We start from the raw sequence: 16,229 nt of genomic DNA on the forward strand, positions 1-16,229 counted from the left end.
TTATTTCACAGGAACAACATTCAGCATCAATGCTATGTTGCTAGGTAGCCAGATGATGTTAAACTCAGCTCATTCCTGCAAATCTAACGTATGTATACTTGCCCAGCAGAATCTCTGAGATGGCACAATTTCTATAGTAGCATATACTGTAAAAGCTTTAAGTTTATAATCAATAATTATGTTACTTTGAAGTATGTAGGTTTCTGACACATTGTCATGATTTTTTTTCTCTGCGCTCACTATCGTCAGTGTGATTTCCATCCACCTGTGTGGTCTGGGTCTGGCTGGGATGGAGTTAATTCTCTTCATGGCAGCTTGTAGGATGCTGTGTTTTAGATTTATTACCAAAACAATGCTGATAATAGACTACTGCTTTAGCTATTGCTGGGCAGTGCTTGTACAGCATCAAGGCCATCTCTGTTTCTCATGCTGCCCAACCAGTGAATAGATTAGGGGTGTACAAGAAGTGGAGAGGGTATACAACCAAATAGTTGACCCAAACTGTCCAAAGTGATATTCCAAGCCATATAATGATATGCTCAGCAGTACACTGGAGAGGAGTGGAGTTTAGGTAAATTAGCCATCTTTTGCCTCAGAAACAGGCCGGGCATCATTCTGTCTTGGGAACGTGGCAAGCGATTGCTCTTGTGTCACTTATTTTTTGTTTTCTTTCTTATTCTGCTTCTTCTTTGCTTATAAAATTATCAATCCACGAGTTTTCTCATGTTTGCTTTTACTTTTCTATTCTATGGGTATGAGTAAGCAGCTGTGCAGTGCTCAGCTGCCTATCGTGGTTAACCTACAATTCTATGTCATGGCCAAACCAAAAAGAATTCATGCTTCCCTAGAAATGAACTACTCATGTACACCACAAGGAAGCTGCCTAACAGGGACAGGAACTACAAGCTTCAAAGTTAAAGATGCTGCGTTCCACCTGTAGCCATTTCACCCCTGATGTGATGGTGCAAAGTAAGAATGAAACAGAAAGCAAGTGACCCTACATGTTATTAGTACATGAAATAAAGTGACCACGAGAGGGTACTAGAGATGTAAACCATGGGTGGCTCAGCAGGTCACTTCTAACCAGCAGCCAAACATAAGGCACCAGGAAAACCACTTTTTTTCCATTATGACTTTGGAATCACGTGTATGAACCCTAACTTATCCCTTCCTCCCCCACAGAGCAGGGTTTGGTGACAGCAGCCAGGCTGGAGGGCCTGTGTGCCCTCCATTCATCAGCAGGGATGCATGGAATATCAACAAGGGGAAATTTCCCCAGGTTAATAAAAACTGGGATTTCATAACAATCACCAGTAAGGCAACACATGATATGTCAGCTCTGAGACCTTTTTGGGGGAACAAGTTCCAATGTGGATGTAGATTACCCAGGTACTGTTCTGTAATTGCCAAAGTTTACTTTTTGTCACTAATGCATTTTGCTGGCAGAGCTTAAAGGTTGTGTCCCTAAGGATACAGCACCATTTGTGTTAGCAGAGCCTGGCTTTCTCTTCAGACAACAGTCATCTTGGATTGGGTATTATTAGAGGACAAGTGAAAGTGAGACTGTGGGGACATGGTGAGGAGGGGGAGCGTTATGTGACTTTACATCCATCTTCATCACCGGAGGGTCACGAAAAGATTGCTGTGTTAACAAGCAACACAGCTCCGAGCACTCAGGTCCCAGACGCTGCAGCAGAGAGATCTTTTCAAGGTGAGCAGACTGGCCTAATGGAGAATGTCTCCAGCCAGGGAGATTTATGAAAATCTACTTTATACTGGCAGCAGAAGGCCTGACAAGACTGTTCTCTCCCCAGGGGAGCTACACTGACTATCTCATCACCCCAGAGAGTCTTACTCCCTGGACAGACCACTTGATGCAAGGTCTTACTGTGCCCACATAACAGTCCAAATCTACAGCATTAACCACCTCCTCCACAAACACACACTGCTTGTTTATGTGCTCTTAAGGTTTCTGAAATTCAAACACTTGGCCCAGGAATGTAACTTAAGTGCACTGCCTTTCAAGATCCCCTAAGGAGAAATGTTACGGAGGTGGGGGATGGGCGGGGGGGGACATGAAAACACTGGGGTTTAGAGAGAGCTCAGACCACATAAAATTACCCCGTAAAATCAACAGCAAATGCCCTGAGACCTGGAAAGTGCACAGATCTGCATTACACCCTGAGCCACCATCTGCACCATGCATCACGGATTTACTTTTTGTCGTTTCATCTTACCCTGCAAGTAATGAATAGCGCGACCGCGGCTGCTCCATCTGCAGCAAGGAGGCTGCTGGCACACCCTGTGCTCCGGGCCCATGACCACACTGCTTAGAGCTCCAAACAATATGTTCTTTTACACAATAATGAACAAACTGCCAGCCCTGCTCTCTCCCCATCTTCAGAAAAAACCTATGCCTCAGTGTGAAACACTGAAATGATGAAGCTTGCTGGCTCACATGATATAGGGAGGCAAATGTTTCCTGTTGTCCAACTTACAAGTGATATCTTGGCAACTATTTTTCCTGCACTTGATAATACTTACATTTGTAGAGTGATTCAGCATGACTCAGTGTTAGCAGCGGAGGCCAGGATTTACAGGGAGTTCTTACCAAAGCCAGGCAAGGAGATGCTTGGGTCATAAAGTAACTGCAAGCAGTTTTTGTTTAGGGTGTATCTTCGGGGAGCTGATGTGAGAAAGGATGCTGTAAATAACATGTCTGGCTTTTTATTATCTAGATGCCCCATTAAATGCAAACATGCTTTAACTTGGTAGAGGCTTGTGAAAGAAGGCAGCAAAAAGCAGTATCATTTTGCATGTTTTTCATGTAAATTTTTTTATGCCACAAATTGCAAGACTTAAATATAAAACCGGAGCTGAAAGCCTGTCCCTACAAGGAAGCAAAACATCATCATCAGAGTAGCTGCTATCTCTGTGGTTTACAAATTACATGTTTCTGCTTTACTGATTTCCTGAGTTGGGTGATAGAAATACAGAGATGAGAAATAGGAACCACCAGCTTATGAGCTCGATCAAAGCTACAAAAGTGATTCCACATTCCTGGATTCAATGAATTTTCAACACTAGTACCTTTGGAAACAGAAGAGGTTTGGGTTGGGGAAAGAACAAAGAAGGAAGGACTTGGAAATATTTCTGTTGAGTAAAGACCATGGAGGGAAAAATGACATGAATTGCAGTGTGCATTTTGAGAATCTGTGCACAGCTGGAAGATCATCTGTCATCTGGAGGAGAAAGTCTGTGTAGCACCTCTGTATCCTGAGGTTGTACAATTTTCAGAAGACAAGACCTGGGTTTCTCTCACTGGCATCACACTGGTGTCTAATTTAGACAAAATTTTCATTGATTTAAAAGACCCTGACATATGCTTGTAGATAATTCCCAAGCTGCTGCAAAGCCAGATGCCTATTAGAAATGTTTGATTGCCTATTCTTCTAAGAAAGCTGAACTCACTGCAGTAGCCTGGCAGAGACTTATCCTTCACAAACAATAAAGTGATAGTTTACCTAGACATAGGGAGAAAAATGGGAATATCATTCCAAATTCACTAGGTGCTAGGACCTAGGCTAATTCACTACGTAAGACAGCATCTATCAATTAAGCATGGTTAATTACAGGTTCCTGAGAAGCTCTCAGAAATGATATCCCTAATTGCTGAAAGCAAGCCGCAGACTGAATTATAGTGGTGTTGGTACAAGTCTCAGCCGAGCAGCAGGGCTGCACAGAGTGAATGGCATGCAGAGAAAATGCAAAGAGCTCAAATGCTGAACTCAGTTTCAGCTCCTGGACCAGAATATTTTATTTACGACGATGGCATTTTCCTCTCCTCTCAGAGCAGGGGTAGTTATGTTAGATTTAAACAAAGATCAAATTATCAGCTATTATTAAGGACTTAAATGTCATTTTTTGCAGTAATTGAATTAAACATCCTTACATACCTGTGTCCTCCCTCCCTTTTTCCTTCTAGCCCCCTTGCCTGTTTCTTCCTAGTTTTTGTTTCTCCTCCTTTTCCCTGCATTGCTCTCTGCAGTGTTCCAGTTTCCACCCCTTCTCAATTTCCTTCCATAATATAACATAGACAACATTGAAAAGGCCATTTTAGTTCCCGTTTCAAAGATGTTAACAGGGTCAACAAGATTCAGGCTTCTGAAAACCTTTTTATTAAACTGTCTGTAAATTCGGGGTTTGTGCATAAGACATTTTACCAGTGTCACTGTACCGCTTATAGAGCAGGACAAGTTCCCATTATCTTTTATGCCACAAGAGACAGATGCAGTCTACATAGAGTAGATTAAAGTAGATAATTATAGAGCTGCACCTTGAGATGCTGCATACTGTCCACCCCATTGCATTGTAACAGAAAGGTCCAATCCTAGAGCTTAGAGTTGCAGATGGCTTGAACCCAACTCACCTAAACGCTTGTCTAGACAAATGTGCTTCTAAAACTGAGCTTAGACACTGTATAATCCCAGTAAAATGTGTTAGCTAGCCTCATTAAAACCCAAGTTCATTTTAACCAGATAACATGCATTAAAATACAATTTGAACCACAAAAACCTTGGCTTTGTGTTACCTAACATATACTGTTCTCGAAAAGTACCTGCTTTATATTTTAGACTAGACATGACCATCCATCTTGATGGGTTAAACTGGTTTATTTTTCAATAATGTTGGTTCAAGTGAGTTAACAAGATCAAAAGCTCCCAACACCCGTTAAGTTGCAGGCTAACTCACTTGGAAGGCACATTATAGGGCTGTGCTTGGAGACGCACATGGAGAGGAGCCCAAGTTTCAACTTGACGGGCCGGGTGCTTACTGTGAGCGAGGTGCCCATTTCCCACCCAGAAATGATTTCCCACCACAGCAGCAGGGGCACCGTCCCAGGGGTCAGACCGGGCGGGCTCCTCCTCCCGTCGCCAAACCCCCACGACTCGCACCCGCCTCGGCAGCCTCGGCCCGGGGGCGAGCAGCGCTCCCTCGGCAGCGCCGGCCCCGCCGGCCCGGGGGCACCGCAGCGTGTCCCCAGAGACCGCGATGCAGCAGCGGGGGGCGCGGACACTCCCGGGAGGACACGAGGCATCTGCTCCGCCGGCAAACGCCACCGCACACTCCTTTCCGCGCTGCCCCTGCCCGAAAAGGTCCCCGCACCCGGGACGCGCCGCAGACAGCGCATCCCTCGGCGCGGCCCCAGCGCTCGCCGCCGGCCCCCCTCACGCCCCCGCCGCCGCCGCCCTTCCTCCCCGGGGCTCCCCGGCCCGCCCAGGCTCCTCCTCCTCCTTTCTCTCAATGCACCCTCCCTCCCTCCCTCCCTCCCGTCGCCGGCGCCCGCAGCCCCTCGCCGGACTTTCCTTTCGCTCCTCCATCTCTGCTCGGCGCCCCGAGTCCTCCGTCGCCCTGCCCGCCTTGTCTGGCTGTGCCGGGGCAGCCCGGGGAGGGGGCGGGACGGGGCGATGAGCCGGGCGGTGGCGGCGCGGAGCCGAGCAGCAGCAGCAGCAGCCACGGCCACGGCGTAGGGCTCCTCTCCCGGGCGGGACCGGGGCTGTCCCGCGGCGCTCGGCGGCTTCTCGGGGCAGGGGGGGAGCCCCCGAGCCGTAGGGGAGTTCTCTCCCCCGGAGTCCGGGCAGCAGGGGTGGCGGCAGTCGAGCAGGGGTGGGTCGTCCCCCGATGTGTGACATGATCGACTCGCAGTCCGCCGAGAAGATCAGCAGGATGAAAAAGTTGCGGAGAACTTTATCGGAGAGCTTCGGCCGAATAGGTGAGTCCCGCGGCCGGGCCCTGCCGGCGCTGCCCGGCGCCCGGGGGTCCCGGCGGGGAGGGGGCGGTGGGTCAGCGCTGCCAGGCTGGGAACACGCGCGCCGACACCGTCCCCGAATGACGTTTCTTGGCAAGAAAGCTCGGGAAAATAACAACTCTTGCAGTCCCAGCAGTGCTGCATGGGTCCGTGATGTAGTTAGCCCAAAATCGGCTGGGAAGAACAAACTATAAATGAGAGTTGGCTCGCGTGCCCCCGCTGCCAAAGGGAAACCTCGACCAAAAGCAATCGGTTATTTTCGATTTGTTGCAGGTCTGGTAATTTGTGCGGGCTGCGGGTTGTTTTTAGTTGAGGAGCGAGATGCTGAAGAAGGTAACGGTGGTCCGGGGATTTAGGAGGCCAGACAAAAGAAGTCTGTCTGTCATCTGCTGCGAAGTCTTGTCGTTCTGTCACTGACAGAAAGCATCGTGAGGTAGCGTCATCTGAATGCCGCTGCATGTTACCTCCTGGTGTCACCACATCGTGTTTGGTTTCGACACCAGTTTATTTTGCAGTTGACTTTTTTACCGAGAGCAATGCCAAAGAGTTCTGGTCTGCTTGGACTGGTGTTTCTCTTAGTCTTTGGCACTCTGTGTTGCTTAATTCACTGTTTAAAACGTTAATTCCTGCTAAGAGCGTAAACACACAGCTGAGCAGGGAGAGAAGGTACATCAGAAGAGCTGTGAACTACCCCTGAGTTGGCCGAGCAAAGCAGCTGGAGATAGTGCTGCAATACCTGTGAGCAGATGCAGCAGCCCCTGTCCTTGCAGACCTTCTGTAAGGGCCCTTCCACAGCCCTTGCCCATTGGTCTTCCCACTGGGATCTTTCTCCTTACAGTCAGTCTGGCTGGCAGACCTGGGTCGGTTTGCCGGGCCTCTTTGTCCCAGTGAGAGAACGTGAAGTGCCTGTGCCGCAGCCATGAGCTGTGGCACTTTTCTTCCTCAATAACCCTGCCGAGGAGGTGCGCTGGAGTACTTGAGCATTAGGATTTTTCACATGTTGTGTATGCATTCAGTGTACCACCTTTAGCTTTTAAGGACTGCAAGCTTTTAAGTGTATGATCGGATTCAAAATCAGGTATTTTTTATTGTCCTACTGCAAGATGAAAAAGACTGAGAAAAGCTCATTCATATTTGTAAACCAGAGAGTTCAAGGATAAATGCAAAGTTACAATTGTGAAGCAAATGTCAAGTCACTGTTATGATTCTCTCTGTCCCTATATGAAAATAGCTTTCATCTATCACCAGTCTTAAACTTGTAAAATATGTTTAACTTACTTTGATTGTAAAAAAATGAGGCAGTCAGGTGTTTGGTCTGATATGTGTCTCTGTGCGTGTATAGATGCAGAGAGACACTCTTCCACAGAACTATGGGAAGGTTTTACTAATGGTGGAAGTCATTAACAAAGAAAATGTTTTGAATGAGGATGCTGCTTTGTTGTAACAGTGACAGTCCTGTTAATGCCTTTTAGGGAGCAAGGCCCCTCTGGCTGGTAATTTCTGCATGTTTTAGTTGGCTCGGTTGGGTGATCATCTATTTTTGTCATTTTGCACAAATGAAACAACCTTTTAGTTTCCTTGGGAGCTCTGGCCTGATTTTAGGTACATGGATTTTTATGTTTTACAGCTCCTCCAGTTCTGTGTGTATATGTGCAGATGTGTAGGAGTGTGGTTGGGTGAGGGATTTGTTTGTTTGCTAGTGGTTGTTTTGTGTTTAAAACAGCTGCTACCAGCAAGATTTTTCAATCTTCAGGTGCTCTAATATTTTGACCATCATTCTAGTAACTGCACTTTGAGCGAAAAAACTTCTAATTTATCTGTATGAGGTTTGAACATAGTCCGTTTCTGATACCAGAGCCACAGATAAGCCCAAGCAAAGAAACTCTAAACTTGCATACCAGGAAATCCTTCGTTAAAACATGTGCTGTACTTAACTCTTATATTGAAGTGGAGGAAAGAAAACCAAAACCTCATTGGAAAAAATCTTTCTGGGTATTTTTCACATGGGTTTTAAAGTTCTTTTTGTAAGAGCTAGTTGCTTGGTGAGATTAACAAATTACAAATTTTATGGGTATCTAATTGTAATTTTGTCAGTCATCTGTTCAGTTGTGATTTATTATAAATAGTAAATTCCTGACAGTGTTCAAAGCTAGGTTGGATGGGGCTTTGAGCAACTTGGTCTAGTGTAAGTTGTCCCTGCCCATGGCAAGGGGGTTGAGATGATCTTTAAAGTTTATTCCAACCCCAACCATTCAGTGATTCTGTAAAATAAACATGATCTGTTAACTTTTCTTGCTCTGCTGCAGTTTCTGTGTTTTCAGGGGTTTAAGTACACAACATAGCATCATGAGCGTAGTCCTATAAATGATATGAGAGTAATATGGTGTTTGAATCAAATAATTAGGGAGTCAAACCTTCATGTGCTGCAGTAGGGAAGATCTACTGATCATTCTTTCAATGGTAAGTCACCACTAGGCCTCCCTGCTGTGTTTGCAGCCTTCCATCTGCCAAATACAATTCTCTCAATACTGCAAGATCCCAAACTTTTGATACCAGATTTCAATACCAAAGTTTATATTAGCCTCTTAGATAAGAGTGGTGGAAATGTATCCTAATTGTCATTGGCAGTGTTTTTTTTTCCTTAGGGCTTGCAGGTTAGTACTCAATAAACTGCCTTTCAGACCACCTTCTCTCCACCAAGTAATACTATTTGAGAGGTTATATTTGCAATTCATTTATAAGATTTTTTTTTACAGTGTGCTAAACTATGGTAAGTAATATTTGAAGCTATTTCCCCAACATCTCCAGATAAAGCCATTGTAGTTATTCCTGGGGCACAGCAGAGCCCAAAGAGTACCAATGGCAGGCTCAAGTAGACCTGCCCCATTTTCTCACCTGTGAACTGATGCTTTGGAGCCATTGGCTTTTCAGTGGCTGGCAGAGGGTGATGAAGATCTGGCTCATCATGCAAAACTGTGACCGGTCCCATAACTATTAGAGTACCTATTACTGAAAATGTTTATTTTGCTGAGCTGAAAAATGTGATGTATGAAATTGCCCATCACTGAGCCTTTTCCTTAGCATTCTCTTTGTGTCATTATGTGCAAATCTGGCAAAGGATGATACAGCACTGTGGTATGTTGGAGGAAATGTGTGTGGCCTGTGGTGCTAAATTGAAGTTTATGTTCTAAAACAGACTGGGTGGCTTTTTGCTGTAGAAATTACATGCTCCCAGTTCTAGAGAAATGAGCTGTCTTTGCAACTAAGGTACCCTTTTCTCCTGGCAGAAATTTTCTGGTATTTCAAGGAGTGTCCCTCTAAAATTTATCTCATCATAAAGAACTTATATTACTAAGAATATGAAAAGTTTACATCATTCTTTTCATTGATATGTTTGTGTCAGCCTATCCATTTTTATACAGACATCCATATTAGTTTAAAAAATCTGGTTTCCTTACATACTCTGTTGGCCATATAAATGAATGCATCATAACTGTACATTAAGATTCAGTTGACTCACTGTTTATTTTAGCATTTAAACCTTTATTAGGGTTTGTTCTTAGTTTTTCACTTTGATAATTATGTAATTAAAATTAATAATGAGTAATTTCATAAAATTAATATTAGTAATTTAGTTATGTAAAGAGTTCTTAGCTATGCATTTGTTGAAATTCATATAGTACCAAAATCATATTTGAGATCTCTTCAGCTGATGCCACTTAACTTCTGTTTTTTTATACAGTTTCTTTAGTCAAAAACTAACACCCAGTTGCAAGGAAAGGAAGGAAGGAAGAAAGAGAAAACATTGATGAGATTGATCACAGTGTGCTGAAAGCAGTCTGTGGCCCTTCTGAGCATCCCTGGGCTTTGTTAGTAGCTACTCACTAATACAAAGGTTATCTCCACTAATCTCCTCTGATGTACATACACATAGCTCACATACCTGAGATAATGAGAAGTTCATTTGTAAACAGTTTATTTTTTTTTTTTAAGTTCAGCAGAGCTTTTTTTTTTACCAGTTTAAAAATGAAAGGGTTGCACTGAGGAGAAAAAAAATATTTTTAATACAGTTTGTTGTATAAAATATACTACTTTGATGTTTTCTTTTGGAAATGCTATGTAGTGAATTGGTTGGGACTGCTAATATTATTAAACAGAATATTATTAAAAGGGTGGCCAGAACTCTCATTTTCTTTGGTGATTCTTAAAGGCCCTCTTTTAGTCAAAGGTAGATGTTAAAGGCAAGTGAAATATGTGCAGTGATGAAAGATTCCCATTTCTTCTTGTTCTGTTAGGTGGTGAATTTTGTTTAGCAGTCTGTAGTTTGGCTATTTCTGGAATGTTTTGATCATGTGAAAATCTTGTGTTTTGGTAAGGGAGAAAAGCATGACCTCGGTGTGTCATATACTAATTTATAGCTTGTAAGTCATTGTGACCTGAACTGTAATTGAGAAGATAAAAAGTGTATTCTTAAAAAGTGTTCCACAAGTTGGGGTATTTTCTTTCTTCCTTTCTCCATTTTTCTTTCTTTCTTTTTCTTTCTCTTTCTTTTTTTCTTTCTTTCTTTTTCTTTCTCTTTCTTTTTTTCTTTCTTTCTTCCTTCCTCTCTTCCTCTCTTCCTCTTTTCCTCTCTTCCTCCCTTCCTCCCTTCCTCTCTTCCTTTCTTTCCTTTCTTTCCTTTCTCTCTCTCTCTTTCTCTCTCGCTTTCTCTCTCTCTCTTTCTCTCTTTCTTCCTTTCTTCTTTCCTTTCTTTCTTTCTCTTTCCTTCCTGTTTTTTCTTTTTTTCCTTTCTCCCTCCCTTCCTTTCTTCTTTTCTTTCTTCTCTTTTCTTTTTCTTTTTTGAATGTCCTGACTCATAGTTCTGAGTACTTGGGATTGGCAATCTGAAAATGTTTTGTTCACCCTTCATAAAAAAACCATTTCATTATAAGAGTGTACAATGTGTGCCTCAGATCTCCTCAGCAAAATACCAGGGTTTGTTTTATTGTTTGTTGTTGTTGTTGTTTGTTTGTTTGTTTGTTTGTTTGTTTAACTGACCATGAAATCTAGATGAGTAACTGTAAAACAGTGAACTTCAAAGTTTTGAGAGAAGATATGTTTAAAGGAAGACTGGACCTTCCTTGTTTTTCTGTATGAGAATAACTGAGATTCCTGCCTTGCTGCCCTTGGTGGAGGTTCTGGAGCTGCAGCACTGTTTGCACAGGTGTCCTGCCTCTGTTGTGCCTCTGATGCAGCTTCTACGGTTGTTTTTGTTTTGGTTTGGTTTCTTTGTTTTTGAGCTGATAACACAGTTGCTCCTGAAGACATGTTTTAGAAGAGGTGTTGGTTTTGAAACTACTAGTGACTTGAAGGCAGAAGGAGCATCTAAAAGAGCAAAGAAACTACTGGAGCCTAGATCCTCAGCCATGCTAGGTGCTTAAGTATTTATATCCTGCAGAAATAAATGCATTTGAAGTGTAAGAAACACTACGCTGCTTAAACGATGAGGAGGGACCCTTCTGGGGCAGCACTGCACAAACCATATGGTCTTTCAGATGACCTCGCTCAAATTGTAAACCCTCGTGATTTAAACTGAAAAGAAACAGCACAATCGTCAATGCAATGGTTTATCTAATTTTAGCTCTTCAAGAGAAGGAAACAAAGAGCACTTTCAGGTCATGACGCGCTGCCCCTGGTGGGTTTGGTTGTGGCGCGCAGAGAAAAGGAACCAGTCTCGTACCTTCAGACTGACACGGTTCAGTGGAGATTTGGAGAAATTAATTTTCTATATATTTCAATAAAGATGTCCAGTATGCTAAAGGAAAACTCTTCATCAGCTTTATCTTTGCTACGACTTCAGAACTATTCATGTTTTTGTTTTCTTACTTTACCAGTTCACATGTCTTCTGCACTGTTTTCCCCTTCCTTGTTTGTTGATTAATTGCTTGTTAACAATGTGAGAAACAAATCTCCTCTTCTTTAATGTAAGCCATATTAAAATAATATAAAAGGAAAAAAATTCTACAATGCATTCTACATCATAAAGGTTTAGTACTTGAGAAATTGAATATGTGGTTAGGTGTTTATTACACTTTTCCTGTTTGAAGTTCAGTCAAGCTCTTCATAAAGGGTTTTCACACTCACTAGGAATTAAAATAAAAAATAAAAACCACCCTTACAAACTCTTATTTTCTTTAACCGGAGAGGATAATATTTTTCATAAATATGTAAATTTACTTTCTTGGAAACACTCTGTGCAGTCCTACATTCCATTTACAGATTCAGATTTTGAGTATAAAATTGTTATTCATGCCAGCTAGTTCTTTCCTATTATAACAGGAAAATGATGCTCTGTTTTTTCTGGTGTTAGTTACTTTGTGCTCATTGAAATGCAGTACAGATAACAATTTCTTTTTTCTTTTTATTTTAAAGCCTTGAAGAAAGAAGATAGCAGCTTTGATGAGGTAGGTTAAATATCTTTGTACCTTACATAGCCCAGGTATGCCTTAGTATTTCTCAATAACTTTAGAAGAAACCCATAGATAGTAATGTTGTGATGTGCATGTGTGTTAGTACATGCATATTGCTCGAATGTATTTTCCAAATAACTGCCAGAAGAATTTGTTAACTGAAAGCTCTGAATGGAATGCTGGGGTTTTTTTGGAATATAATAAAACTGAATGTTGTATGAAAGGTGCTCATTGACAACCATTCAATGCAGAGAAATATTGCATGCAGAGAAAATACTTTATAGAACTTTGCCAATGGTAATTCTCATAATTGTAAGCCTGTATTGTAACAGAGGGGGAAAAAAACATCACTCTTGACAGAACACCTTACGTAAAATGCTGCTGCATTGGCTTCTTGATGAACATGTCAACTGAGAGAGATGCTTCTTAGGAAATTAAAAAAAAAAAAAAACAAAAAAACAACCAACCCAACAGCACAAAACCAGCAGCTAGTTGTATTGATTATTCAATGTAATCACCTTGGGGTCTTGACCTATCTATGATATGATATGCATGTTAATTTGTAAAATATGCTGCTCACGATTTGTGCCTGAGAGGTCCAGGTCAGTGCAAGTTGTCCTGCAGAGCAAGTTTATGCAGGAAGAGGTGTAGGTCTTGGTGTGGTGACTTGTCATATTGTAGTCAATACTTGCCTTGTACTTCCCTCTGCCACCATAGCTGGAAGCAAATGGAAGTATTTTCATGTGTCGATATTATGCTTCTGGCATTTCTGTGTTTTCTTCTTCGTTGCATGCTGCAAGCTTAAATTCTTGGCTTATTACAGTGAGATAGCTGTTGTGTAATGCCAGATTCTAGAATAAATAAATGATGATGTAATGTCCTGGATTCTGGATCAAATCAGACTTCATCTCTTTCTAAACAGATCACATTGATGCTCAAATGCAGTAATAGCAATATAGATGTTTTGTGCTTTTCTGACAAGCTGTTTCTTGGCTCGACCCCTCCCAGGTCTGGAGTGAAGGTCATGGGGTCAGGCTCTGTTTTCAGGAACTCTTGTTCCATCATGCAGTGGTCCCAGCTATTTTATTTCTCTTGTAACACTGATAGAATTTGTTCCCTCCTAGAAGTTAAACCTGTGTGGATATGTAGTTGGTAAACTTTGAAGCCTTGTTTTACATCCCTTGGTCTGTTTTTGTCCAATAGTTTCTTCTGAAGGCTGCAGTGGTCTATTTGTGCTGTAACTTACCCAGTGAGTACCTCGTATTAAATTTGATACAGAATTTGAAAGGGTCCATTAAAAAAAACTGTCTTATGAAGATGGCAATTTTTCAGTCCCCTCTCCTTCCCCAGGACTGTTTATCTGCAGGTTGCATTTATTTTCTTTAAACCTGGTTTTCTGCTTGAACAGGGCACAATTTGAGCAAATTTTTGTTTAAATTTTGGAGATTGGGGGGAAAATAATCTTTCAAATCTTTCAAATCTTTCAAATATGTTTTCAATGGAATCTGATAGATTGTTGATGTGAGCTACTGCAGAGACAGTGAGAAGGGTACACAGAAGAATTTTCTTCCATCTCCTGTAAGTAGGGAAGAGCTTGATGTGACATAAGCATCAATTGGTTCCATCATTTTAGGTGTCATTTCTTAGAAGAAAGAAAAGTGTGCTGAGATTTTATGTTGTCATCTTCAAATTCAACACAACAGTTCTTGGTGATTTTCTAGCCTAAAGTGTGAATCAGAGAATGGGTTGTACCACATATCACTTAATTCCTTTCCTTTCAAGCATCCTTCAGATCAGAAGATGAAACAGACTTTGGTAACAATAGTATACCTGATTGAAATGAAACGTACTTCTAAGGGAGACAGTATCTGTGAGCAGAGGAGTGGGCACATTTGTTGGTCTCAGAAGGTCACCTTGAAAAACACTACTAAGACCATACCATGATATAAAAGGAAAGCAATCTAGTCTTCTGACTAGTATATGTAGTATTCATATATCAGGGTTGCAGTTATAAAGGAAGTTAGGATAACAGTAAGTGGAATATCAGATGAGAAGAAGAGAGGAGGTAGTTGTCCAAGCTGTCCGAAGCTGTATGTCAGCTTTGTAGGTCTCCTACTACAAAAAATTGAAATAGTCAATTATTGAAGGAGAAATTGCATTTAACAAGCAGCACATTCTCCCTTTATGGTTAGTGGAAAGATACTCTTTTTCCTTTAGTGGTGCTGAAAGATACTGTGTATCTCTTCTCACCCTGTGCTTCCCCTTTCCTGCAGGGAGGTTGACCTGTGAAGCAGGACTTGAACAAGTAGCAATGCGCTTGCCAATGGACTTTACGCTCTTGACAGGTGGAGAAGGAGGAACTTGTGTTTTAGCCTTTCCAATTGTGATCAGAACACCAGCAGCAGAAGCTGGCCAGCAGGGACTTGAAATCTCTGAGGGGGGAGGGAAAGTGGGATGAAGAGGAAAGATGATCCTTATAAAGCTGCAAGGTTTGGATTGGCAGCTGAGTCAGTTGTTATCTTATTCTGTGCATTGTTGGTGCTACATGAAGTGTTTACTTGTTTGTCTCTCAAGAAGTGAGGGGGAAAAAATTGAGCTGTTCAGTGGCTCTTATTTTACCTGCTTTAATTGCACACAGTAGCTGAGAAATGTACAGCACTGCAGGAAGTCGTCTTTCTTTTCAAGAGAAACTACTAACAATTAAGATGTCAAACATGACAGGCAAGTGTACCACATAATTGCTTTCTGTGGGTTATGAAATTAATCTCTCCAGTAAATTAGGACCAAAAGAATCATGAGCAGTGAATCCTGTGAATGAGTTGCGTGTCAGAAAATATTTTTATTTGTAGAATTGTTTCAGGGATCTTAGTGGTGTATTTAGTCCAGCCTGTAAGGTCAGAGCACAACAATATTGAAAGGAGTAGTGTAGGATTTCTCACTTTTTTCTGCCTGCTGTTGTGTTGCTTTGATTAAATTTTGAGGGAAAAAACCTCTTTTCTGTAGATGCTGCCAGCTTTAACTTTGGTCTGTGAGATCACTTGAATTAATCCATTTAATGGATTTAGTGGCAGTCTGCTCACCTTCCTAAAATGTTATGACATCTTCCAGAGACTCATATGAATAAAGGAGTGGATATAGACCACTCTTTCTATAGTCTTTTGTTCAAAGCAGTGAAGTAATCGTGTGGTTTTTTTTTTTTTTCTTTTTTTTAGTCTTTAGTCTGTTCCTTTTTGTCATACTAGTCACATTGTGGGAACTGAAACGCAGGCCTGCACCAGTATGACTGAAATCAGTGGGAAGATTCTCAGTGTTTTTGGTGGTTTGTGGATTGGTTTCTTCTGTCATGAAGTATCATGGCTGGGGTGGCGAGGGAGGGGCAAGCTGTTCTTCCCTGTTTTCAAAGTTAATTTATTTGAATGGGAGTGAGTAAGGCATCTTCTTGTATCCTGAAATGTACCTTGCCTGTTCTCTGAAGCAACCTAAGTTTCACTCTCTGAGTATAGGTTTTGGCACAGTTAGCATCTGTCTTGCAGTTTTAGGCAAAGCACTGATTATCTAGTCTGGATACCAAGATAAAATGAACATCTCTGAGGAGCAACTCTACATGAAAAGAGCGGTCAATAAACAAATGTGTCCCTTGAGTGAACATTTTATTTGTGCTCCAGTAGTTTGTCAAAGTTTAGTTTTAACTTCCAGCTACCCAGGATTGCTTTGAAGCCTTTGGACCATTGGTGTAACAAGTGTCCACTCTGTCTTAAAATGATGGAACATTTTCCTTTTCATTTGAATGTGATAAAGGCCAGTAACATGTGGCTGAATTGTAGCATGTTTGTGGGAATGACATCCAGTGTTGATGTTGTGACTAAACACAAGGCTGGTAACCTCTTCCTTTGGTTAGCTGCTTATTGTTGTGATTTATTTCTAAATTATTGTCAGTCAGTCTCGAGCTGTTGGTTCTTCTCCTTCTGTTG

General features: G+C 41.9%; 1 protein-coding gene across 1 annotated transcript in view; it reads left to right on the forward strand.

The window, feature by feature from the left end:
* The first annotated feature begins 5,377 nt into the window (after positions 1-5,377).
* CDK14 (cyclin dependent kinase 14) overlaps positions 5,378-16,229 on the forward strand; it is a 314,193-nt gene continuing 303,341 nt past the window's right edge. Inside the window, exons 1-2 of the mRNA XM_027749121.2 lie at positions 5,378-5,773; positions 12,221-12,252. Coding sequence (XP_027604922.1) covers positions 5,683-5,773; positions 12,221-12,252 — 123 coding nt within the window. The 5' untranslated portion in view covers positions 5,378-5,682. The remainder of the gene's footprint in view (positions 5,774-12,220; positions 12,253-16,229) is intronic.

This window comes from Pipra filicauda, unplaced genomic scaffold, assembly GCF_003945595.2.
Source record: "Pipra filicauda isolate LSUMZ 115617 unplaced genomic scaffold, ASM394559v2 scaffold105_size2325265_pilon, whole genome shotgun sequence".
NCBI classification, from domain to species: domain Eukaryota; kingdom Metazoa; phylum Chordata; class Aves; order Passeriformes; family Pipridae; genus Pipra; species Pipra filicauda.